General features: G+C 40.4%; 1 protein-coding gene across 5 annotated transcripts in view; it reads left to right on the top strand.

Annotated features, from left to right (window-relative positions):
- WDR7 (WD repeat domain 7) overlaps window positions 1-27,708 on the top strand; it is a 214,968-nt gene that overhangs the window by 158,386 nt on the left and 28,874 nt on the right. For all 5 annotated transcript variants that reach the window (XM_083702562.1, XM_083702561.1, XM_083702565.1 and 2 more), the window contains one exon: window positions 12,582-12,681. In XM_083702562.1, the coding sequence (XP_083558688.1) occupies window positions 12,582-12,681 (100 nt within the window). The remainder of the gene's footprint in view (window positions 1-12,581; window positions 12,682-27,708) is intronic.

Raw genomic sequence — 27,708 nt, 5'->3', positions numbered from 1 at the left:
CCAAAAGCATGGACAGAAGCTCATGGTTAGTACTAAGTTGAAAGTTCTTTGGAATAGCTCATAATGTGCCGGCTTTTGTTGGAGGAATGGGACATGGAAAAGGGCGTTAATTTCCTTCATGAGCACAAATCATCCCATGTCTGAGATAAGCCAACAGGTGCATGGTCAGCCAAGCCAGTTGCTATGGAAACAGCTCAGTGCCATCTATAAGTGGTTAAGGCATGTCAGTTCATTAGTTAGTCAGTGAATCTTGTGAAGTGAATTGAATTCTGTGTTACATCTTGGAACTTCTGGAGCAGCAGAAATACTTTGTACTTGTATATATGTGTGTGTGTATCTGCAAAGCCTATAAGCTGTATGTATATATCCACGTCCAGAATGGTATTACTGAAGCCTTATCTTCTGCAGTAGTCAACTATTTTGGACCTTAAGTTGCCTCTGTGTGGTGACTAGAACTAAGGGGCAACTTCCGCTGAGTGGGTATCTCACCTCAGATTCCCAACAACTTTTGAGCATGGTGAAGGATCATTTCAGAAAACCATGCCCTCCTTTTTCAACTACCTGTTCTTATGGTTTGGGTAGCAGTGGCTATTATGCCCTCCACATGGCATAATCCAGATTGGAGTGAGTGCAGGGGAAAAAAGCAGGTTTTTCTGTCTTCACTCTGGCATCTTCAGGGTAGAAAACATTGAAGAAAAACAGTGCCAGCAGTGAGGAAAAGCAATGGCTTAAAGATTGCATCCACAAGAGACATTGATACATGGCCATACAGCCCGCACCTCCCCATGCTATGATCTCCATAGGGCCCATAGGGCAGGTTTGCTGCCCAACCAGAGTTGATGTGAAAATCCAATTGTAAGAACCATGCTGCCATGTGTATCTTCAGTGTTAAAGTTCTATTGCTCCTGAAGACCTGCTTTAGAGGTTTTGATAGGTACCCATTTGCCAAGACTATCAGGCTGTTGCGCACATAAAGTAGAGTCTTTCGAGCTGTAGTCCCTCAGATATGGATCTCAATTGCAGGAAGAATCAGACAGGCCTTATCCCTTGATAGTTTCAAACTGCCCTGTCACTTCCTGGAATAGCCAAGATACCTTCCTGGTGAACTGGTGGGCCATTAAGGAGAGCAGAGGAATTGACTTTGTACGAGCCAGCAAATGGGTGGCCCTCCTTCAACTGGCAGGTAGTTAGAAGAAGAAAAAGGCAGAGTTGAGAAGAGAGGTTGGACTGATGAGAGCTAGAAGCAAAGCAGCAAGCTGGGAAGACAGAGACAGAGCAATGTTTGATTTTTGTTTAAATCCAAGGCTGTGGCTATGGGGGAACAAGGCCCTCTTGGGGCATTAATACTGTGGATCCCTCCGTCATAGGCTCAAGTTGTATATATGTGTAAATAAACCACATATCATGAAGACACCACAGTGTGGTGGACAGAGAGCCAGTGGTTAGGAGCAATGGACTCGTAATCTGGTGAACCAGGTTCGATTCCCCGCTCCTCCACATACAGCTGCTAGGTGACCTTGGGCTAGTCACACTTCTCTGAAGTCTCTCAGCCTCACTCACCTCACACAGTGTTTGTTGTGGAGGAAGAAGGAGAATGTTATCCGCTTTGAGACTCCTTAGGGTCGTGATAAAGCGGAATATCAAATCCAAACTCTTCTTCTTCTCCGTCATTCGAAAAGGAAACACGAACCTTGGGTAAGCGCCTGGAACCCCTAGAATCTCACACCACTCAAAGATTGGGGCGCCATGCAACAATATTTAGGCTATGCAGGTTTCTCATGACAATGCTAGCTTCTGAGCAGTATTTTAGAGCAGATGATTAGGCTAATATTGTCTGTATTTTGATGCGTATTTTCTAAGCTGCTTTTGGGAAGATTTTTTAATTTTCACAGTAGGTTATAGATCTGTTAAATAAAAGAGCACAGGTAGTGATTTCAGTGTAGCACGCTGTGAAAGCAAAAAGAGGAACGGCAATTCTTATAGGGTGCGCTACTGAAAATCTGCTCTGCATCACATACTTGAAATGCAAAGGGAAGGACAAGTTGGAATTAATGTGAGAAAACTCTCTATCCTGGAGGCATGTTTAATAGAGACACATTGCCTTTTAAATTGTGTTAAATAGCATGTATTATATCTTATTGTACGTAATTATGGCTCCTATAAAAATGATACAGCATTGTGCTAATGACAGTACAGATTAGCTTTTAGACCGGGAGAGATTTTTTTTTAATATGATTTTGCTTTGTAACTCTGGAAGGAATCCAAGTGGAAACTTTTGACATGATCCTCTTACTAAATATTTTAATATGATAATGATCTTCCTGTTATACTGATTAAATGTTCAATTGCATACCTGTTGTGATCATATAGTGCTGTCAGTTCGAACAATATAAAGGCATATCCCCCCCCCAGCTGAGCTGTTATTTTTTGTTATTATAAGCCATGATAACAGCTGTCTCCTAAGTAAAGTGTGGAGACTAATGACAATTCTATTGTCTTCTTTTCAGCAAGGGAGGGGCGCTGGAGGCAAGAATACTAAAGGCAATACTCCAATAAGAACAAAAGCCATTCCAATAGGATTTGTTGTTGATTCCCTGTACTTTTTGCTTTCTGCCACAAAGGTCTGTTGAGGGTCATGGTGTTTGACTGACCTATAGTCTTCAAGTTAGCATGAGTTGGGGGGAGGGGACCTATCACGGTCCTCATGTTCAAAGTAGGTTGGTGGTCACGTGCTCCTCTGCTCGCAGACCCTGACATCCCCTTCCCCATCTGTCATGCCCAGACATCACTTACTTGTGACCCCTCTATCTGTGACAATCCCACTCATGACAATCCCTGTGTTGAAACATAGATCTTAGAGACTCTTTTCCTTCACACATGGTTCCTGCCACAGCTAAAGCAGATCACTCAGTAAGCATCTTTTAGACCAGAGGTTCCCAAACTTATTTGGCCTACCACCCCCTTTTCGGGGGGCGCCCCCTGGAAATCTACCTTCTTTAAGCAAAGGGGCGGGACCGGCATTGCAGCATGCCAGCCATTGGCCAAATACGCAGGCAAGCTGTGATCCACTTCCTGGGCCTGAGTGAAGCCAAAAAGGGTTCATCCAATCCTGCTAAACCTTCCCAACTCCAGCACAACGACCAGATCCAAAGTATTGGCTTAGAAAAGGTGTTCCTTCATGCATGGAGGAAATGTCTCTTTCACAGTGATGCCTAATGTCACCCATGTACAAAATCCAGAAACAAAGAGAATATGCTTTGATCAACACAGCGGTACTCTCACGTGCAGATTTATTAGATCCGTCTGTTATATTAGAACTCACAGATCAACGAATATTTGTGGCCACCCTGACAATTTGCCTTTCCTCTTCCATTCTTCTATTACAAGTTGGCCCTGGAGGAAGGCAAACTGTTGGAGAAGTAGTTATGGGGATGGGGTGGGGTGGGGCTACTTGGAAGGGACAACCCCCTTCCCTTCCAAGTAGCCCTCCCCAACCCCCACCCTGCACACACAAAGAAATTACTGGTTTGCAGACTAATCGTCTCCCCTCCTTTTATTTGAAATTTTAATAATCTTTTAGACTTTGCCTTTGTTCTGGTCAACTTCATGTTCAATGAAGATTCCCATGCAATGTTGTTTACCAGAACTAAGGCTGCCCTGGAGCAACCTTTGCAGATCAAAGCAAAAAAAGTTAAATTGCAAAGCAGTTCAGCCGCATTGAGAAGTAAATTAGTTTAAACTCAAGGAAGCTCAATTCCTGGATCTTAATAAGGGCGAGCATCTCATTTTAGCAAGCATAAATTAGGCGCCTTGCTAAAACTGTGGCCTACACCTTATAGTTTTAAAAGTCTGCACATTGCAGACCTGATTTGGAGCATCTACATTTTCACTCTGTTTTTGTAACTCATGTATGTATGCTTCAGTGGCGGTGAGCCTCATATTTCATATTAATTGCTATCATTATCTAACTGCGCTTCAGGATTGCAGTGCACATCAAGAGAACAGTCAGCCAATGTAATCCACATCGGCTTTCCCACAAGTAGCAGTGGGGATGTCCCATTTAATCTGTAACGTAAATCATATAGGGATATGCATCTTCATCAGCTTTCTTGAACCATTTGTTGCACAGAACTCTGTGGGTCAAATCCAGTATCTATTGACAGTGTTTTATTCAGACCGATATCTTCTGATATTTTGGCTAATCTTGTATTCTGACTACTGAATGTGCCATTAAAATGCCAGACAGGGATCCTGCAAGCTGAAACAATAGAATAGTAGTAGAAATTGTGTTAGGCATAGGGTAATGTAGTTTTTGACATTTTGAAAATGTTAGGAGTAGCAAGGCCTCCTCTTGTTTAGGCCTTAATTCAGCAAAATCTTCAATACAATCATTACCATGAGCCTTGCTTTAAAAGGACTGGTATCACTGAACTGTAGTTGTTTGATATTTGGGATTAAAATTCAGTGAGGAGCTACAGCTGAAGAATCATTGAAAAGAATGGTAACAATATTGATGGAGTATCAGTGGAGGTGTTTATTCTAGTACATCCTTGGTTTCCCAGACTTTCCTTGAGCTCTGACCTTGATTTATGTTTCTGAACCCCCCAATTTCCTGTTGTTTATTTGTTCCGTGTGGTTTTTTATTTTGACTGTTGCTTTGGTTTCATGTTGTGTTTTTGTTTTGATGACATTGTTTTTATATTGTACACCGCTTAGAGGTTTTTTTTTTAAGTGGCTTATAAATGATTTGTATATTAACTAAATAAAAATACAAGCGCTATAGTTGTTTGGGGACAGGGAGGGGGAGGCAGATGGAGAGGAAACAGGAAACAAAATGCAACTCAATGAAGAGAGAAAGTCGATTCCTAGGAAACTGAAGTGAGGGGGTTGGGAATGCCCATGGTGACAGAGAGGAAGCCAGAGGAGAGGGAAAACACCAGGAATTCTGACCTTAAAGGTCATCGTGAAAAAGGCTGTCCATTCAGCCTCAGGTCACAGTGAATCAAACCTAACAGAAGGTGTGCTTCAGGTTTCCACTTATATGCCCAGTTCCTATTGCTTGAATCTTTCAGTTCAGGTCTCCAGGATCCAATACCTGAGTTCCAACCTCATCTCCTAGAGTCAACAAAAGCATCAGCAGCCAGTCTGATAGGGAGAATGCTAGTCCACAGCATACCCCCCACCACCACCATGGAGACCTCCTTCTGACCTCTGTTTTAGAGCTCCAGTTTAACAGGGTGGTGAGAAGAGAGATTTCTGTGTGAGATTCCCTAGGCATCTTTAGCTGTGTGCACTGATTTCTGCACATCCCCATTTCCTCTTGCCAGCACTTGGCAGCATCTGTAGCCAACAAAAGGCTGCTTCTCGAGGGAGTACAGAAGTGTGAACCTAAGTGTTCACTTATGGTTGCACTCGGGTTATTGTAAATATTTGGAATCCAATCTTATTCACTCTTTAAATAAGTATTGCCTAGTTCCCCCCTCTATTTATTTGTAAATATAGACAATGACTTGAAAGAATTACCATAGAATGGCTTGAGTCATGGCTTATTTTATTCCAGATAAAATAGGTGTTAAGCAAACAGCTTATTTATACCAAAGGAAAGAGTGCCTGTGTCCCAACATCACCTTGAGGTTGATTATTCAAAACAAGTGCAAACATTGCCCTTCGCTATGTGAATTTATTTGCCATGGCCTGTCCTTCTCAAACAGTCATATCATATGTCAACTTTGAAACTGTGACAGTTCACAAAACACAAATTCTATGGAACCTCTTAAGTATAGATGTATGAATTTCAAATTTATTGCTTAGCCAATTGGCCATTACAATGCAATAATTAGATCACCAATGACTGAACATGACCAAGCATTCACAACGTAATTGGCAATTCCAGATATAATTTAAATCAAATAATTGCATTAACTACAATTACTGATATGACAAATCAGCAATCTATCAAACCTATCAAAATCATTCATGTTAAGATAAAATCTTGTCCAAGATAGACATGTTTAGAATAAGTGAAATTAGCTAAGATAAACTTACTCTGAATGTCTATAACTGGAAAGTTGGCATTATGAGATAAAATCTATCATACTTTAGGAAGACTTAAGATGGAGAGTGGCAAATACGTAAATAGATATTCCACATTTCAGTAAAAGCATGTCAAAGAAAATGGATCATCTATTATTAGTACCATTGCATGCACACCATCTGAATGCTTGTAGCAAATATTTTTAAATACTCTCAAGACAGTGTGTTTTTAATTTATGTATTATATTTTAAAAGTTCTTATAAATTTAGTGGTCAACTAGCTTTAAAAATACATATATGTAAGAATGAAATTTTGGGAAACCAGCTAGAAAAATATTTTTGTTCCTGTTCTCTGAGGAATATTCTTCTGTATTGACTCTACTAATATTTTTGTTGTAGTAGTTGTAAACGATTCTGTTTCCCATCTTGATTGTCTGATGTTGGGCAAGCCACATTTCCTTCCCTTCATTTTTCTGTCAAGAAGCATTTTCAGTTATACTGTTTTCTTACAAAAATAAAAATATTGATATAGAGTAACACCAGTAAAAAAAAAAAATACCAGCATGCAAGACCTCAATGGTGGTGATGCAGAAGAACAGGCCTCTGCACCAGCTATTGTAAATTGTCAGGGGATTGTGCACACAGAAACACAGACTGAATTCATACTAAGACAGAAATCCTGATTTAATAAGCTGGGAGATTCCTGAGCAGCACGCAGGTCCTTTGCAACCACTTTGCTTCTTCCTTTGTGAACGTGACTGACAAAGTTAGGATTCATCGTTTAACCATAGCTTTCTAATCCATGCAAACCCAGCCTGGTTCAAACCAAGCCAGAATATCAAGCCAACTTTAAATCAGGACTTGCTCTCCTGGTTCATTCTGAAGTCACAAACCATAGTTTTCAAGTTCACACGTAATAGGAAGATATGGTTAAGTGCTGGATCCCAGCATGTTCAGCCATGCACATGGAGGGAGGAGCCAGGGGGCTGCATGCTGGTGCATGCTTTGCTTATTATGCCAGGATGTTTGGCTTAGTATTGCATGTGAATATTGCCACACTGTTTTGGAAATCCCATGCAAGTAGCAAAAGCTTTAAGGGGTGTTTATTTCAACTGCATGAATTGATATTCTATCCTTCAGTATAAATATTTCCAGGATGGTTTAGAACAGGCTTCCTCAACCTTGGCCCTCCAGGTATTTTTGGCCTACAACTCCCATGATCCCTAGTTAGCAGGACCAGTGGTCAGGGATGATGGGAATTGTAGTCTCAAAACATCTGGAGGGCCAAGGTTAAGGAAGCCTGGCTCAGAACAAAATAGAGAATTATAAAATCTTAAAACCTACAGATACACACAGAAAGATAAAACAACAGATTAAAAAACTAACACCATTAAAAGACACTCTCCTCAAATTAAACGAGTATGAAACTGGTAGAAACTTGTAGTGCCGGTATATCCTAAGTAGATCTCTGTGTGCTGGACCATTGCCATGAAGGATCAGAAATCAGGAACCTCAGTGGTTCTTGGGTGTCACTTTGTCGTGTCATCATTAACAACCCACTGCCTTTTTGCGAGAGAAATTGCAAACGTCCAGAATGCAAGGTTAACTGTTAACACAGCCCTACAAAATTGCCCCCAGCTTTATATTCCCTTATAGGATACTCTTCGTTGCATTTAGCTTGGTAGTGTCACAGATTGTGCAAGGCTGCATTAGAGCGAAACTGCATTCCTGTGCAGAGAAGTCTTTGCTGGTGCAAACTGTGTATGAAATTATGCTCCCCAAATTCTACTCAATCCCAATCAAGAAAACACAGAGCCACCTGTTGCTTTCTCCCTAATCTATTGTTGTACAAAAAAACAAACTGCAGCAAAGCAACATCTTAGAATCCTTTTCATTTTTGTTGCCTGTGTTTTGTTCAGCTGTATTAAATAATTATGGACATCTTTCTGTGCCTCAGGCATCAGAATTCCTTAGACTAAAACCTCCTTGCTCTTCAGAATCGCTTTTTCAGTACTGCATTGTGTTTTGCCCCCCACTGCAGCTGAAAAATAAAAGATGCCAATATTTGCATTATAATCTATTCTTTCCTCATCATATTCTTGTTTTCATCAGGAATTTGTTTCTCCCTCGTACCATCTTTCCTGGAAAGAAGGTTGGTTGGGGCTGTTTGCAATACTGTGGTACCTCGGGTTACATACACTTCAGGTTACATACGCTTCAGGTTACAGACTACGCTAACCCAGAAATAGTGCTTCAGGTTAAGAACTTTGCTTCAGGATGAGAACAGAAATCGTGCTCTGGCGGTGCGGCAGCAGCGGGAGGCCCCATTAGCTAAAGTGGTGCTTCAGGTTAAGAACAGTTTCAGGTTAAAAACGGACCTCTGGAACAAATTAAGTACTTAACCCGAGGTACCACTGTACTCTTCTATATCTATCTATCCCTCTTCCAAGAGAAGAGATTTTGGAATTCCAATGTAAGCAAGTGCAGTTAATGTTAGCATCGCCTACACACTGCCATGCAGGAACAGACAGAAATCGCCTACCTGCTTCTGTGCTGTGGTGGCAGGAGGGGAAATCCCTTCATATAGTGGCAAATCAGGCCTTCAGTGCAGAAAACTGTAGCAGGCAATCAGTAAACCAATGATCAGCATTTGATCACCAGATCACCACCTAGTTAAACCATCAGCAGCAATCCAGCTGTTATCAGTTGCATGTGAAACGAATGAGGGAGGCAAAAAAATATTGTATCTAACCTCCATATGGATGCTGTATCCTAGCTCCCATTTCCTCTCACAGTGAAGTCAGAAATATGGAACTGTGTGCTGAAACGAATAATGTTATTTTCGCTTGCTTGGGTCTTTGGTGCTGCATATGCTTGTTATTCCTCGATTGTAGCCAGAGTTGTGCATATATCCACATTCGAATGGGCTTACCCTTGCAAAAGGAGTGTATCACAGAAAAACAAAACCACACAGGTTTTTTTTTAGCCAGAACTCACAGGAACTCAGTTCCAGCACCTCAGGGTAGGTGCCATTGCCATTCTAAGAGAACGAGGGAGGTGTTCATGGTTAGTTCCGGCACCTCTTTTTCTAGAAAAATATCACTGCTCCTAATGGTTGCCATTGCAGTGCAGCTTGCAGAGTTTGACCAGAGAGACCTGGGTTCAAATACCTGCCCAGCCACAAAACTTGTTAGGTGATCTTAGGCGAATTATTCCAGAATGTGGCAGCTAGACTGGTAACTGGGAGCGGCCGCCGAGAGCACATAACACCTGTCTTGGCGTCATTGGCTCCCAAGCACAATTCAGAGTGTTGGTGCAGACCTTGAAAGCCCTAAATGGCCTCAGCCCAGTATACCTGAAGGAGCGTCTCCTCCCCCATCGTTCTGCCCAGACACTGAGGTCCAGCACCGAGGGCCTTCTGGCGGTTCCCTCACACCGAGAAGCAAAAGTTACAGGGAACCAGGCAGAGGGCCTTCTCAGTTGTGGTGCCCACCCTGTGGAATGCCCTTCCATCGGATGTCAAGGAAATAAACAACTGTCTGACGTTTAGAAGACACCTGAAGGCAGCCCTGTTTAGGGAAGTTTTTAAATGTCTGATGTTTTATTGTATTTTTAATATTTTCTTGGAAGCTGCCCAGAGTGGCTGGGGAAACCCAACCAGATGGGCAGGGTATAAATAAATTATTATTATTATTATTATTATTATTATTATTATTATTATTGCACTTTCAACCTCATGTGCCTTACAGGGTTGTGGGTAAGATAAAATGGGATTGTTAAACTGGAAGAATATTGACAGTTAAAATGGTAGTCCTCTCAAATATGTTTTGTTTTTCCCCCAAACCATCCCAATTATAAATGGAATTAGTTGCTTTAAAGAATGGCATAGGTTCCTGGCGAGGTACATATGGCAAGACAAGAAACCCAGCATCAAATTCAAATTATTAACGGACTTAAAAGAAAGGGGTGGATTTGCACTGCCAGACTTTAGGTTATACTTTGAAGCTGCATGTTTAGTATGGTTAAAAGACTGGATGCTTTTAAAGAATGCCAACCTGTTAGATATAGAAGTAAGGGATAACGTAGTAGGATGGCATGGTTATCTGGGTTATGAAAAAGTGAAAATACATAAGGGTTTCAAAAACCATATTGTTAGAAAGGCAATATTCGAGGTGTGGGAGAGAAATAAAAAATTGTTAGAGCCAAAAATATCCGTGGTGGATATCACCAATGGAGGCAATGGCGGTTAAAAGGAAAAACATGAGTAGCAATTGGCTGACATATAAAAAATTATTAGAAGAACGAGATAACCAGCTTAAGACTAAAGGACTATGACACATTAAAACATATCAGCGTAAGTTGGCTACAATATCATCAACTCAATGGAATTTTCAAACCTGATGAAAGGGAAAATGGATTTTACAAGATAATTTCTGAACTAGATAAAGAACTCCTCTCAAATAATAATATAAAATCTGTCTAAAATGTATAAATTATTATTAAATAGGCATCTAAAAGATGAAGAGGTCAAAGATGTAATGGTAAAATGGGCACAGGATTTTGGATACAATATAGAGCTAGAAAAACGGGAAAACCTTTGGAAACACGATATTAGATTCACGGCATACGATTAAAGAAAACCTCCTAAAGATGATGTACCGGGGGTATATGACACCAGCAAAATTGGCTAAAAAAAAAATAATCAGTAATAAATGCTGGAAGTGTAATCAAAAAGAGGGGAATTTTTTCCACATGTGGTGGACGTGCCCCAGAATAAAAACATTCTGGGACATGATCTATGAAGAAATTAAAAAAATGATTAGACACACACACATACAGAACTTTTTTAATTAAGAATTTTCACTACAGACATCCCAAAAGATAACAAAAGAGTCTTTTTATACGCAATCACGGCAACTAGGATCGTGATAGTGAAACACTGGAAATGTAATACAATACCAACAAAGGAAGGATGGCTCTTAAAATTAAGTGAATATCTAGAATTAGCTAAACTTATTGACTCAATAAGAAATCACTCAAAGGAGAGAATAAGAATGGGATGTTTTTATAAATTACATGAAAAAAGGAGGTTCCTAGACCATCACTAGGCTTAGCTTAGATTAAAATCCCACTGACAACCAGAATGTTTCTCCACAGATTTAACAACTGATTACAGATATTTAGAATAAGGAACTACTAAGTACATTCAAGAATAGCAGGAAGTCATGTTATGAATCAAGGAGTCAAGCCAGTTAACTGTAAAAAGACAACTTGTACTCCTTACGTACAAGTGTAATTGAAAATGTTTGTTTTGGGGGTACTTGTCTTTTTCTTTTTTCCTTTTTCTTTTCATGTATGTGGTTTTTTGTTTGTTTGTTTGTTTGGGGTTGTTGTTTTTTTTTGCATACTCTGTGTGTTTATATATATATGAAATATTTAAGAAAAATAAAAAAAGAACAGCCTGGCTAAACTAAAATAAAAATGGGATTGTTAGGAGAAGTGTGGGATGAAGAAATAAATTCCCCAGAATTAAATACTATATGTGTTTCAAGAAAAATCTTATCTGGTATGGTCGGCCAATTGGTGTCAAAGAAGGACAGGACTTTTTTTATGTATGCTACAACAGCAGCAAGAATACTTATTGCAAAGTATTGGAAGACAGAAGAGCTACCCACCGTGGAAGAATGGCAGATGAAAGTTATAGACTATATGGGACTGGCAGAGATGACCAGCAGAATCCGAGACCAGGGGAAGGAGATTGCGGAAGAGGATTGGAAGAAATTCAAAGATTATCTTAAGAAACATTATAAACTTGTTGAATGTTAAGATGAAGTTGATTCTGAAATTAAGGGGTTGCTAGCTGTAATTATCATGTAATATGGAAGGAAACTTTAAGAAATTTAATTAAAATTAAGGGAAGGATTTGTTGAAGATAATAAATTAGAGAATGGAATGCAGTGTGGAAAGGTACGAGGAGGTCGGGAAAGATATTTTCACGAATATAAGGGAATGAAGTTATACATGTGATTATTGTTTGTTTTTACTTTTTCTTTCTTTTTCTTTTTATATATGTATTTTTGGATTTTACTTTTTGTGTCCGTTTTGTGTGATTTTTGTGTTTTATAAAATTTGTGAAAATGCTAATAAATATTCTTTTTTAAAAAAGGGGAAAAAAGGAAAATCTTATCTGGGCAGATTGAATAAATATCCTATAGTCTTTAAAAGAGAGAGAGAGCTCCAGTCAGGTCTATTCAGAGCAGTTTCTATGTTCTGCCAAGAGTCTTTATTCAGTTTAAATTGTTGCATAGGAAGCTGGATAGGTGCATTCATCTAGTAAGGTGCAGAGCCGCAAGACAAGGGTGCCAGGGCCATTAGAAAAGCCGTTTGCATATCCCTAGCTAAAGTGGATTTGCAGAACTAGGCTGTGAAATAAAACGTTGATACTAGCAGTGCTATTAATTACCAGAATGTAGTAAAAAAGAAGAAGTTTTGCATCCCACACCGTCTGATCAAATCTTACTCGTTCCTTGCTCTAATGTTCAATTCAGGTTCTACATGGTCAGCTATTATGAGCGGAGCCACAGAATAGCAGTTGGATCTCGCCATGGTTCAGTGGCCCTCTACGACATCCGGACTGGAAAATGTCAGGTAAATAAATCATTGTGATCTCCTCTCTGTAAACTGTGGAAGTTATTGAAAGGAAAGAGACTAGCTCTGCGCCAGTTGACATGCTGAGTCGCTGGAACATTATGGATAATGCTAAGGGAGATCAATAGTTTAATGAAGGACTCAATGTATATAGAGTCTTACTGTTTTCATTTGCTGTAACTGAATGGCGAGCACAGATGGGTTAATAATAGCTGTCCGAAAAAAAGCCGTAACTTCTCAAAGGGTATCTTGAGTGTTTTGCTTACTTCAGATACCGTTCCCACCCCACCCTGTTAATTCTGCTGTTTGAAGTAGAGCTGTTTTAGTGAGATCATTAAATATATACAAGCCTGTATTTCTCTTATATATATAAAGGCTTTTTAAAGCAAGCACAATAGATTAAAAACATTACAAGTAATCATCACCAGAAAGTAGTTGAAATTAACCTGCGACCGTAAGCACAATTACTACTAAGTTAATCACACAGTAAAGGTACTTAAGATCAAACTGTAAATTTATTCCACTGGGTCAAAAACACACCAGGTTCTTCTACCAAAGCAGAAAAAAACAAAAATGTCTAATCTTAAGAGACAGATACCAGCCTTCTCATATTGCTAGGAGCCATAAGTCAGGATCCTCTGATACTTATTTTTCCTTGTGTTCTCAAGACACACATATACAAACCTTACCTCCCCCTCCCCCATATATCCCAGTTACTTAGGGAAGAGGCAGTCTATTCCAGTTTGCTCTCAGCTGCATTAAAAATTACGTGCTAAATCTTTAGTTGTTTTTTCTTCGTTTTTAAAAATACCCTATTTATTTTAGAACATGAGCCTCTGTTCTTCCCAAGTGCCATAGTTGTAGTGCTGATTTCTTCAGATCCCAATGGGGGGGGGGGGAGGTGCAGGGAACTGTTTCCAGTCAGTGGCGCTTAGGTCCTGTGACCTCCACAGATCATTTTGGCAGGTCAGCAATGCCTCCCACCTGCCAATCGCTCGGCCTCACCCTGATGTCAATGGAAGCATTTCCCCCTTTATTTCAAGCCAAGCAGGCAAAGGGACATGTCAGATGGCAATGGTGGTTGCTCGTGAGTAACCAGTCAGGACTCCGACCTGTCTTTTACAGGCTTTAATTTGGCGCAGAACTATTTACAGTGCAGAGCCACAAGTTGATGTTTGCCTCAATCGCTAGCAGAATCAGGGAGTGGTTGTTTCTGGGACCTCCCCCAACATAAGAGCTTAGTCACCCCCAGCCTTTTCCTTCCTTCTTTGCGTTTTACAGCTCTGCGCAGGGTGGGCAATGGAAGGGGTGTGCTTCCCTCCTGGCCGGCTTGGCCAGGAGCGGTGCTGAGGCTCCCAGCAGCATCCTCTGGTCCTTGCCCCTCTTCCCCACTGGAGGTGTGGCTTTCCTCACCACAGGAAGAGGAACTGCTTCGCAAGATTTTTGGAGGTTCCCTGTAACCCAACTGCCTCTCTGCTTCCCTATTGTTCCTAAGGCAATACCCTGTCAGGACAGATCTTGGTTAGCGCCACCAGCCAGGTGATTGTCAGCACTTGCAAAGGCTGTGTTTGCACACCCCGCTTTCAGCATGGAGTTCCATCTTTACCAGCCCCACACCTGACATCATATATGATGTCAAGTGGAGGGCAGGTGGGCGTGGCTTGGGGGAAAGAGCCTCGCTTGGGCCAAATTTGCCTGCAGGCTGGAGACTCCCAACTGCTGCTCTAGGTTATTTGTCTATGTGTTATAAAACGCACATCTCATAAGAGGAGCATCTTACTCCCATGCATCCTTCACTGAAAGAAAACCCGTGGGCTGGCAATAAATTGAAATGCAATTTAACATTCCAATATGGCCGGTGCTGACCTCTTAAGAGACAATTTTCACATCTGACAATGAACATCAGAGGAAACACAAATAGCTGGTCATCTTTTGGTGTCTCAGCTCCTGTTTTGTTAGGCAAAAGAAGGGATTTTATTCTCTTATCAGGGGATACACCTGATTGATCCATCTTGAACGAAGGCGTTTCAAGCATGAATGACCTCAGTGGTCCAGAGGAACCCTCACACATGGTCATGTTCTCACATAACAGTGAGCCAAAAATGCTTCACTTTATAAAGGAAGCTGGTACATACATACAACACAATTGCTTCCACTTCAGTCCTCACCTTGTGCTGACAAGTAAACAAACCAAGATGCTTGGGAACGTGGTTTGTTACTCCCAAACAAGCCACAACCTGTAATCCAACAACAAACCATGGTTTAAGACTGGCTAGCAAATGATGTTTCTATTCTCATTTGTTTTACTCTCTGTGCCTTCCCCCTTTATTTCAAACAATAGCACAAAGAAGAGTTTATCCTGTGTCCCTCCCTCCCTCCCACAGTTAGTTTGCTAACATGTCTGCAGGGTAAATACACTGAGTTTTATTTCCACCACTAGTTCTAGAAAGCATGGCTCCACATTATGGATTCTAAAATGTGCTTTTAAAAATGTGTCTGTGAGTCTAAAGTAGCTAACAAAGGTCAGAGGTGTTGATGGGCAGGCTGGGCAAGTGCTTACAGCTACATCTCTGTATGAATGGCTGAATCTGCAATGAAAATCTTCCCTCTGGCTTGGTTTGCCCTTGGTTCAGTAGACATGCTGGAGTATCTTATCTTCCTGACTTTTTCCCCCTTTCCTCCCAGCAACCTTTTAGGATGCATTCTGTGTTTCGGCAACGGGAAGCTTGAAAAAGGCAAATAACTGGCTTATATTTGTACCTTTATCCAGAAGTGTTTTGGGTTTTTTTTTTGTTGTTTAACATGGCACCATCTTTTAAATGACTACAACTAAATCCAAGCCTTTTTAGGTAATTCGTATGAACAGCTCCATCAGCCGGTTTGGTTATATTCACGGGAAATGGATGTTTGAGTGAGGAAAATATGTTCTCATTAGAAGTACACTCAAGGACAGACTGATTCACACTATTATTATGGTTTGGGGTTGCATAGGCACAAATGGGCTTGGAGGGAATGCTGTGGGAACCACTCCATCTGATCACTCCCCCCCCCCCAAGTCCTACTCCATTTCCCCCCCCCCCAACATTTTCCGGGGGGTGGAGTTCAGTACAACTGAAATGGGCCCTCTTGAATTAGTTTCTTTTTAAATAGGGTCCAACCCAAAACTTTTAAAGCTTTCGTTGATAGCTTGCAGTGTAAAAATCATCCGGTGATTGATAGCACTACAAAAACATGGATCCAAGGCACAGGTCCTCATGTACATAGGAAGACAACAAAACTATCAACAAATTATACAACAGAATAAGTGGTAGTTTTCTTTCCATTTTTCAAAAATGCATATCCAACGTTCTCCTTTCGACGTTGACCAGGAAAACTTATGGTTGCTATGTAAGAGATTTAGGGTGCACTAGATTTGCTTTTGAGTGTGTGGCAAACAGGAGGGTTGTGGGCAACACTAGCAGATCCTACTAGATAGAATGAAAGTGTCAAGTGAGGCTCCTCATGATCTTGCTGCTTGGAACAGAATGAGATTTCTCCGTCCAGACCTTCTGTACTCCACAGAAAACATGGAAGCAACATGTCTTATTTTGTGCTGGATGGGGGAGAAAGACCCCTATCCTTCCCTGATTTCTCTGGCACCCCAGGCACTTGGGTGGATCTTTCACTGCTCTCCAGGCTTTGGAGACTCTCAGAAGCAGCAATAAATTACCTCATGAAGTGAGGAGTTGATGTCTTGCCTCCCCTAAGTCCTCTGCTTGTGCAAGAAGGCTTGGATGAATGTGTGAGAGTGGTGGCCACAAATAATGGCTAACTACCATTAGGGCTGCCATATTGCCCCTGCTTTTTTCCATCGTGTTGCCCTACATCCAGGTTTTCCCTGACATTTTGCTAATTTGGGAAAATCCCCCCCTGACACCATTTTTACACCCGAAACCATGACATGTCAAGAATTTTCCTGACGTGTGGCAAGTGTAACTACCAGAAATCCCCGAACTTTAGGAATTCCCTACAGCCAAATGACTTCATGGTGCCTTTAACAACACCTGTTGGGTTTATCTACCTGGTTCACTCAACATTTTCTCAAAATGACTAATAGTTATGAAAGTTAAATGCAACCCACTTATATTCAGAGGCAGGGCACCACTAAAGATCTACTGCAGCAGTGGGGATCCTTTGGTCCTCCAGATGTTGCTGGGTTCTGATATACATCAACCTCAGCCAGCATGGTCAGTGATCACAGGTTGGCCTGTAATTGGTCACAGGTTCCTCCAGCCCTGATCTACTGTTTGGGGACCAATCTAGAGAGATCTTGTCTTCATGCCCGGCTTGTGAGTTCCTGGCATGATCCAACAGGTGTCTGTTGGAAACAGAATGCAGGGCTAGATTAGCCTCTGCATGGTCCAGTTGGGCATTTTTTTATTATTAGAAACAATAACACAAAGAGATGTGACAAACATGTATCATAATCTTCATTTTCTGGGAAATGGTATTTGCAGCATCTGTTGTAAGCTAGGTCCCTTTAACTTAATGCTTTTGCTGCTGGAAACGTTAGTATCACTGTAAACTTAACTGCTTATCCACACTGGAATATGGGACGCATCCCTTCCTGTAAATAAGGTTCAGTTTCAAGAAGGGAGTTCTAGCTGCTTCCATTTGACAAATGATTTCAATAAGTTTGTTGTTAATTATTTAGTAAGCTGGCAATTATAGGAGCCCGTTGGAGAACTTGTTAGCTGTTGCTCTCAGGAAGCATGTGGTTCTCCTGCTCCTGTTCTTGTAGTCGCTTTTGAAATGTTGTGGCTCCCAGTGGCCACATTGGGTGTCTGTTTGCACCTAATGTAGTGCAGATGTCAGTGGCAAAGCTGGCAACTGCCCCAAATGAAATGTGTAATTCACAGGTCCCCAAAGAATCCAACACTTCCTCTTATAAATATGACACATCTTTGTTGCAAGCGAATAATTTTAGTCCCTTTGCTGATACTAGATTTCAAGATTTTAAACTTCTTGCCTTACCCTGATGCTAGAGTGCAAGGGAGAACAACTTGTCTGCAGTGCATACAGTAAGCCCGCAACGTACGCAGGGGTTACGTTCCAGGGATCGTGCCTAAAGACATACCTGCACAGAGTCAAAACACATTGGGTTCAATGGCACGTGGGATTGCCAAAGTCATTTCCCTCACCCCTTTAATTAATTAATTAATTTTGCCACACATGTAAAACTGACTGCGCTCAAGTTAAATGGGCGTAAGTTGCCGGCTTACACACATGCCTTAAGGTGAAACTATACGATCAATTTGTGCAGCTACACTGGGTTTGGAAGCAGACAAATTGGGATCCAGTTTATAACCATGCTTCCTCCTCTGGTTTGTAGCCCTCAAATGGAATTGTAATACTGTGTAATGCTTGTGTTGTGCCAGTAGATGTCAGTCTAGTGCAATACGTAGAAACAAATTACATGCATCAGACTCGAGTAACAAAACATATGCATCAGACTTGTTCTAGCCTATAGAACAGTTGTGCTTTCCATCACTATTTATGTCAGAGAAGTCCTTGGCAGATAAACTTCTTATGTTCTACAAGTGATGCCTTAAAAGGCCTTCTGAAGTGTTCGTGTTCAGCCCTATGCAGACTGTAAAGCCAATGCTACGTCTGCATGGGAAATCTTGCAGAGGAAACAAACCTACATGAAAGCTTTGTATCTGAGCTAAATTACACTGATTCCAAACCTAGAGTCACTGTGTTTTCAGTAAGGTTTGCATCATAGTGCAGATATTTGGATACTGCAGTGTTAAATTAAAAATCTTAATTTACAGCAGGGGATGAGAACCTGTGTCCCTCTAGATTTTGCTGAACTACAGAGAATCCTGTGCCGTGGGCCTCTTCAAATCTGCAGTCAGTCCTTGAATGGCATCCCCTCGCTGTTATTGAAGCCCCATTGAACAGAATTATCATCTCCTAAAAACTTGCCATTCCTCTTGGAGCCGTATGTCTCATGTTCTTCAGTCTCCAAATGTGTTGCTTTCTTTCATTGCAACCAAAAGTGTAAAGCCAATTATTCATATTGCGTCCCAAAAGTCTGCATAGGAAAGACCACTGTTTCAATTTCTCCTCTTATCCCAAAGAAGTCTCGGTATTGTATACCCATTACCCCAATATTATTGGAGAAAATACCGTATTTTTCTGTCTATAAGATACCCCCTATTTTGGGGGACTCAGATTTAAGAAAATGAGAAGAGATGGCCCCGTGTATAAGACGCCCCCTAATTTTCGACATTATTTTTTAGGGAAAAAAACACAGAAAAATAGAGTAATTAGAAATGTAGGTGAAAATAGCCAATGCTGATTTAGGCTGTACCCTTTTCATGTTCTCTAAATTTTAGAAAATGAGAATACTTTGAGATGGTGGGCAAGGGAAAAGGTAGTGACAGCAAGGAGGCAGGGGGGTAACAGCAGGGCCATGAGGCTGCAGGAATGTGGGTCTGAGCAAGTGTCCAGCCATGCCTATCCTTAATGCTTGCCCTGTCATCAGGGAATGGATGGGCTTTGTGAGTGTTGAACGGGTAGGTCACTTGGGGATATTTACAGATGGGTGAGTCATGGATGAGGGAAGGAAGGCACTTGATTGAAAATCTGGCTTTCTTGTTTTAAAACATTGGAAAGTTATCTGCAGGGAGGGTAGTCCCCAGAAGTCAAACGCCTTGCGAGACAAACGTTTTGGCTCCCAAACGCAGCAAACCCGGAAGTGATTGTTCCAGTTTGCGAACGTTCTTTGGAACCTGAATGTCCATTGCGGCTTCTGCAGCTTCTGATTGGCTGCAAGAGCTTCCTGCAGCCAATCGGAAGCCGTGCCTTGGTTCCCAAATGTTTTGAAAGTCGAACAGACTTCCAGAACAGATTATATTCGACTTCCAAGGTATGACTGTATTGGGCTAAGCCAAGGGTGTCTTACATTGCTATGAAACCACCTGAGTTTAGTTTAGTTTAGTTGTTTAGTTTAGTTTAGTTTAGTTTTTAGTTTAGTTTTTAGTTTAGTTTAGTTTAGTTTAGTTTAGTTTAGTTTAGTTGTTTTGTTTAGTTTAGTTTAGTTTAGTTTAGTTTAGTTTAGTTTAGTTTAGTTTAGTTTAGTTTAGAACTATTTATCCAAGAGTAAACAAACCTATAATCAGCTGCCTGGAAATCCATTATATATTCCATAGAAATATGAATTCAGAAGCAAAGCCCACTGGGGTTTATTATTATTATTATTGGGGTGAACTCCTGGGTAAGCGTGCTCAAGATTGCAGCTTTACAGTAGCACAAGGCTGTTGTTACAAACAACATTTTATTGTTATCGTTATTATTTATTAAATTTGTATACTGCCCTATACTAATAAAATACCATTGCATGTCTCAAGATACTTTTGTTTAGCATGATATTCTGTTGATGCAATTAATTAAATTTCTTCTGCATTAAAATAAACATACTGTGTATCCTTTCTCTCACCTCCACGAGGGATGTACCTGCTCTATAGGACTTCTTTTAGTTTTTTGTGATTCTGTAAAAAGGCAGGCAATGCCCAAATCATTATGCTTTTTGCTTCATATTTTAGTGATATAATTTAATGGCATGTAGTTAAAACAGTCTGGTGGGCTTTGCCTATTAGTCATAGCTTCAGTTAACACTCAGTTCTCCATACATTCTTGGACTGTGTATGCATCAATTCTTCTATCAATTTTTCATATACAACCCTCTAAATCATATCCGGCAGTAGCTGACAGTACATGTGTTGTTGTTGTTGTTGTTGTTTTAATTATTCACATCGCCTTGGGTTTGTTAGGTTGTTTTCATGTTCTTTACTTTGTATACATATCCCTCCAAAATGCAATGAATAATTTCTGGTGTGTGAAGAAACAAACTTCTGTTGTCTGAACAAAGGGAGACAAAAGGTTACTTTAGCTTGGATTTTTTAGAAGCAGACCAGTTGTTTTTGTATGCATTCTTCTCCTTTTTCAGCACATTTTTAATCAGGTCCCGAGCAATGATGGCTCTATATTGCAAACTTGGAGATTGCATCTAGTGATTAATGCCATGATGGATGCAGAGAATCGCCTTTTCCTTGAGAAATAATAAATCAACATTTATTTCCAATACATTTTTTGTTTCGTTTTACTGAACGGTTTCGTAAAATTAGCACCACATACTTAAAAAAAGTAGTCATTTATTAATACTGTGTGCAAAATATTGCCTCTGGCAACAATGATCTGCATTGCAATATTATCCTGTTACGTTGATTCATTAGTTTTGTAACAATCTGTACATATAAATCTATTAACCTAAGACTGTTACTCCCTACTTAATTTTAAAGGCAATTGATCGTTAAGTGTTGTTTTCTAAATGGGCAACTTCAAAAACTTAATATTGTGATTGCCTGGTTGGAATCCAGGTAGCAGCTGGGGGGAGGGATCTTTAAAAGATCTCTCTCTTAAGAGTTCAGCTGCATTCCTTTTGGTATTGCACGTTAAGTATTCAGAGTACATACCATTTCCTGTCTTACAGTCATCGCTCACTGTTTAGATCTGTTTCCATTGGACTTTCATGTTCTATACCTTAGATTTCTTTTCTTTTCTGCTACAAACGTTGGTGTATAAAATGCTTTTAATGGCAGTTGCCTTGTGCTTTGCTGCAGATGAAGTTAGAATTCATTTCATTTTTAGGGTGCTTTCCTGTAGTGGTGGGTAGTGTATTGTGGGAAGTGGAACAAGGCAGTGTCCTTCCCATGGCTGTATTGATTTGCCCTTCAGCTGTTTGCAGTGCATAGAGAACCTAAGGCCTTGTTGTTGATTATCTACACAATGTCTCTGTGAACATTATTGACCCATTGCTGCTTACTGCCTGTGGCTCTTGATTTTTCACACCGTCTCCATGACACTCATAATAAAACATACTATCTTATTGCTACTCGGCTCTGGAAAGCAAGTGATGTAGCTTTAGTACAACTGCTGCATTTCTGGATAACATTTATTATATGTTGGACAGAGACCTATAGCTGCTTTAAGGCTGGACATTGTGTGTTAGATTTTAGCAGATTTCCACACTTTGGAAGAAAAATATTGTCGCGGTTTTGAAGAGGCGAGCTGACGAGTTGCGTCGCTGAAAATGAAAATGAACTGTGTGATTATTGCAACTGATTGCACAATATTGCTAAATCAACAGGCACTTCATAAGAGCTGAAAACACACGGTACTCAGCCTGGCGTTATTTGCAAGATGATAGTCCCTTCAGTGGCAGTGCTTTGGCTTTCACTAATTGGCTGTTGGGCTCTGCTTAAAAAAAGAAATAAAAAGGTTTGCCTCCTACTTTATTCAGTGATTTGTGACGAAACAGCATTAGACTCCTATCCTTACTCGTTTTAAACTGGGATGATCCCGTAGATGTATATAGGAATATGTTAGGCGTACAGGACATGGTTTGATGGGCATGTCTGTTTAGCACTTTAATCGATCACCGTGGCCCATGGTTTAATTCACACCATGGCAAAAGCATTTCAGTTTATTTGTATGGGATACCCTCCTTAAAATGTTGGGGTGCTTTTTTTTAAGTAGGTGAGTGTAATAGTGCACTGTGCTATTCCTGTTGTTTATTGGCGATGCATTCGAAGCCACACTAGGCCTACAGATCTTTTAATAGAGTTACTGCTGTCATATTAATTTACTTATACATTCTAGAAAAATATGCTTTAAAATTATGGCCTTCAAACGCGGTCATAATTTTGTTCTTTTACAGCATTGTAAAATTGCTTTTACTGCATTGTGGTTTGAGCACTGCTTAAATCATGTATTCCTTCCCTAAATGCATAACATGCTTAGCCTTATCCACTATGAATTTATCTACCAATGGTTACCAGTATTGGAGGCAATATGCTTCTGATTACCAGGATCGCAAGCCAGGAGAGGTCTTTTGCCCTCATGTCCTGCTTACAGGCTTCTCATGAGTAGCTGGTTGGCCACAGTGAATATAGGATGCTGAGTTAGGTGGACCTTTTCACTGATCCAGCAGGGCTGCTGCTCTTATGCTCTTATTTCAGCTGGCTTTTCGAGTCAACTCAAGATTTGCAGCATAGTAAAATCTCTCCACAAGTGGGAATGAGAAAGCAGGAACCGTGTGTGCTTATGGATCCTTATGCAGTTTATGGATGATTTCTGATGCATGTTAAACCATGTCTTTTACTATTCCTCAGGAGCACTAGTATTTTTCATCAGATCACTGGTACTTTCTTTTGGGTGTGTGCAGAACATCACGCCTTGGCTTAATAAACCAAGAAACGAAGAAGACTCGTTTGCCAGATGCAGCTGTTTTGCTTCCCACTTTGTGCAAATGAGCCAACAAAACATGAAAGTATTCAGTCTGAACCTAGAAACTATGGCTAGCATTAGCTTTGGAACAAGCCAGGCTACAAAGCCAATCTCAAACCATAGTTTTATATTCTTGCTTTTTCCAAAGCTGTTAACCATAGTTTCCTGATTTGGCCATAACTAGAAACTATAGTTAATCCAAGATGTATTGTTTTCTTTGCCAGCTTATGGAAGGAGAGGTTGTAAATTGGGGAGTGGGTGATGCAAGGCTACTTCATATTAAGCCAAGATGCTATCTTCCGAGTGCAGCCACTGAGAGACTGTGATAAACAATTAAATGGACTTCTACACTACATATGCAGACCTAATGTAGGTTTGTAAACTCTTGTGTTGACCTAACAATGGATAACATTAACATGAGTCCAGATATAATGTGCCACCATTGACTCCAAATGGTAAAGGGAGCAGGGAATGTGTACACAAGAGAGGAGGAGTACAAGACCTTATGGATTTGATCTTTTACACAGATCACAGTGTGAACTGTTTTTACACTTTATTATTCAAGAATTCTGTGGTGTCCTGTGTTTTTGACATTATCTATAGACAACGTTATTGGTTCACATGTGGTATATGCATGTAGACTCTACACCATAAAGAAGCAGCACTAAAGCCAGAGGTTTTAACAAAATACTACCCCCTCTTCTGAATTCACAACCTTATCAGTAATACGGGTTGCTCAGTATTTTCCAACTAAAGCAATAAAGAGGCAAGTAAATGAGTTAAATGGACTTTTGAGTGTCCACACTTCCCTCCTAAATGCTTGTCTACTTTGATTATCCCTATGTGTTTTCGAAAGCACTTATTGCAAATATTTGCATTCCAAGTCCAGTTGGTAAGGAGTTAGCAATCTCAGGTTTCTGTGAATTTACATTTAAAATAAGCCTGAACAACAACAACAAAATCTGTATCATCAAATGATAATGAGCAGCCTGGATTCTGCCCAAAATCACACCAGCAATTATTGTAACCCTATAAAAGCCTTTAGGGTTTCTATTGACCACAAAATGTGGTCATATATTCTTCTGCTCGTGCTTATGCAAACAGTGTCTTCACATGTTAACGATTCTGCTAAATATTTGAATTACAGCTACTCTGTAGTACATTGCAATGCACCATGTCATATGCTCATGGAGCCATTTCTTGTCCTTCCTGAATAGAGGGTGTTCTCTAATAAGAAGGTGATATGTCGTTGCAACCTTATTTTGAATGGCCAAATGTCTTATGTGTATGCTGGTCTGCTTCTTCTGAGTCATAGTTATCAGGTATTGTAAAGGTTAAACCTTATCATCTGTGCACACACACATACGGACACACACACAAAAAGGTTGAGGTTTCATCAAAAACTTCCATCCTCACAACCTGTCGGCCACAATTTGATGATTATTATTGATTATTTCACAGCCTTTCACTCACTCTCTGCCACTGCGGCCCGCCTTGATATACAGATAGGGCTGCAGTCCAGCTAAAATAAGACTCCATCTTGATAATGGACTGAGATGAGATATTGTTGTTTGATAAAGATAATTGATGTTTCACTGTGAATTGGAAAGCAGTTCCGAATTTACCAGGTCCGCAAGCGTGTTCTATCTGCAAATAGGCCAAGTGTTTACAGAACAGAACAAAAGACCTGGATTTTGACAGACCATGTTCTGTGCGCTTTAAAAGCATTTGCCTATTTTTCTATCACTGACTGCATTTCAGACAGCAAGAAAATATATAGGGGGATGCACCCAACCATCCACTTCTTCCCTTGTACTCCTTTTAATTAAGTACTGGATTATGAGACTCCTTTTTGCCGGATCAGGCTGTCTTTAGGTGCCAGCTGAATATAATGTTTTCCTAAGCACACATTAAATTTCCTTTCCTTTCACAAAACCATTGACAGAACCGACGATTAAGTGTGGGAATTTCCACTCCACATATCAGCTGACGCATTCTTGTATAGCACGTAATTACTGTTAAGTGATTATATGCCTTTTGTTGGCCATGTCTGTTTTCAGCTGCTAGATTTAAGTTGATTAAGGTATCGCTCATCTTAGGTGCTGTTCATCCGATTTCTTTTAGTCTTGTTATCACCTTCATAACCCCTAATTAAGCAATAAGGCTTGACAGGGAGTAGGGTTATCATCAGATAATGACACCCCAAGTGTGTTAGAAGGCGCAAGGTTCAGCTGAGTGCCTTTAATCCTCCAGGGGTGTGATTATCTCATGATAAACATACAGCATCACAGCTCATTGATATTATTGCAGTCCGCTTGTGCCACTCATATTGGTACTAAGTCTCAACATTTTCACCCATTTTTCTCCTTCTTATTGTGCATATATAAAAGCAATAATTGGTCAGCAGGACTGTGCAGAGGCAGGATGTGAAAAGCCGCGTTGGCACTAAACGTTGAAAGTTTTAGAATTAAATTCAGAAGGGAAAACGAAAGGGAAAACCTTGGCTTTTTAAAGGTAAAGTTAAGACACAAAAATGAGGCAGCTTGAATGCCAGAGAGCAGGCTGATGTAATACTGAGGTATTCTTTACCTTCAATGGGCAGCCTACTTCATAGGGTATCACAGTGCAAGATAGGGTTTCTAAAAGATTCGTCAATTGGACAATAGTAAACGTTCAGCTAATCATGGTTAGAAATTTACACTGTTGCCAGCTGTAACAGTGTTTTATTTGATTGACTAGAATTACTGCTGGAACTGGGGTAGATCCTACAATCTGAATATTGTGGGATTTGGAGATATTTTTCTCTGATTTTCGGAAACATAAAAAATGCTCTCAATTCACTGAGCCTTAAGAACAGAGCACAATACATATCCATTGTTTTTGTTGTGTGTGTTTTTTTAATGCCATGGCTTAGAGTGTGGAGGTAGCACAGTACTTGGTAAGATCCACCATAAACCTTTATTTGATTACCTGGGTGGGTATTAAAAAATGGTCTGTTGTTTGGCTAAAGTGAGGAAATGTTTTGAGTTGTCAGCCACATTCAGTTAAAGCCTCATCATACATGACATTATTTCTGCAGGGAGAAAAATCACCACAAGGACATGGTTCTGAGTCCTTGCAGCAAAATAGATGTTCAGTCTACATTTCATAGTCACTAACTTTTCAAGTCAAAACATATTTACCAAGAAGTAAGTCCCACTGAGTTCTTGGTGGGATCAGAAATTCCATTGGGATGCATTGAAACAAATAGGAACTTCTCAGGCAAAATACATGCTAATGTTTTAATTTTAAAAAATTCACCATTGTTTCATGCAAACCAAATTTCATTTTTGAGGTGTTCCCATTTTGCAACACTTTTGCCATATCGCTAACTTTGAGGCAACTTAAGAGCACTTACCACTTCAATTGATATGGCTTCCCCTAAAGAATGCCAAGAATTGTAGCTTGGGAAGTATGCTGAGAACTCATGTGAAAGAGGTCCACACCCAGGGCTTTTTTTCAGTTCCTGCCCCCCTCAGGTGGGCACCATTGCCATTCTAAGAGAACAAGGGGTGTGTTCAGGGTGAGTCTCTTTTTCTAGAAAAATTGCACTGTCTAACACACACCATATAGACACACACATGCGCGCGCGCGCGCACACACACACACACACACACAGACTTGCAGTTCCCAGAATCCCTCAGAAGAGGGAATGTCTGTAAAAATGTGTTTGTTTGTAGTGTATGGAGCAGGCAGAGGCAAACTCGGCCCTCCAGATGTTTTGAGAATACAGCTCCCATCATCCCTGACCACTGGTCCTGTTAGCTAGGGATGATGGGAGTTGTAGTCCCAAAACATCTGGAGGGCTGAGTTTGCCTGTGCCTGATGTGGAGTATATTAAGGGAGGATTCACCAGTGGCAGCCAGAGGTGAATAATAGCGGCTCCTGCTCCTGCTTATTCCTTTTGTGGTGAAAACCATAACTTGGAAGAGGGTGTGCATGAGGGAGAAAGGGCAAAGATGGTGAACCAAATTCTAAGGAGTCAGGAATTTGGAAGTGGTTTAGAATAGTCAATAGTTAGAATCGGTGAAACCTTTTACAATACCAGCAACAGTGTGACCAGAAGCAACAAGTTGAGAGTTTAGGGTTCATTGTCAAGATCATAGATCTTAACAGGTAAAAACAAACTATTGTTATTTCAGTGTTCTATAAAACCAGACGGCGTACACAAACAGCCGACATACTTAGTCATCGTTACAGCAGTCAATCACACAACACATGAAAAGTGTTGGCGCACCATTTCTAAAGTGCTTAATATTTACAGATCTCTAAAGATTGCATGAAAACAGCAACATAAGAACAATAAAGCAGTATAATAAAAGCAGAAATAACATTATAAAACCCAATAAAACAATACTGGAAAAACAGGAATCGGATACTAATGGGGGTCAGGGAAAGCCTAGGCAAAAAGATACGTCTTTATAGATGTTTCTGTTTATAGTGGGCAATTAATGCTTACTTTTCTGTTGAAAAGTAAACTGGGTTGAGTATAGGTCCATGTAATGTTGTGGACCAGGACCAGCGAGAGAAAGGGAACAAATGCAGATGATGTCTTTCAACACACTCAGGCCTGGGCAGCACCTAATCTTTTTGTAACCAAAGTCTAGTCTGGTGTGGAAAAACTGTACAGCAGAAACACATTAGCAGAAGTTCACT

Source organism: Podarcis gaigeae, assembly GCF_964106915.1.
Source record: "Podarcis gaigeae genome assembly, chromosome: 11".
In the NCBI taxonomy this organism is placed as follows: domain Eukaryota; kingdom Metazoa; phylum Chordata; class Lepidosauria; order Squamata; family Lacertidae; genus Podarcis; species Podarcis gaigeae.
Note: the sequence above shows the minus strand (reverse complement) of the source record. Positions and strands in the feature narration are given on the sequence as shown.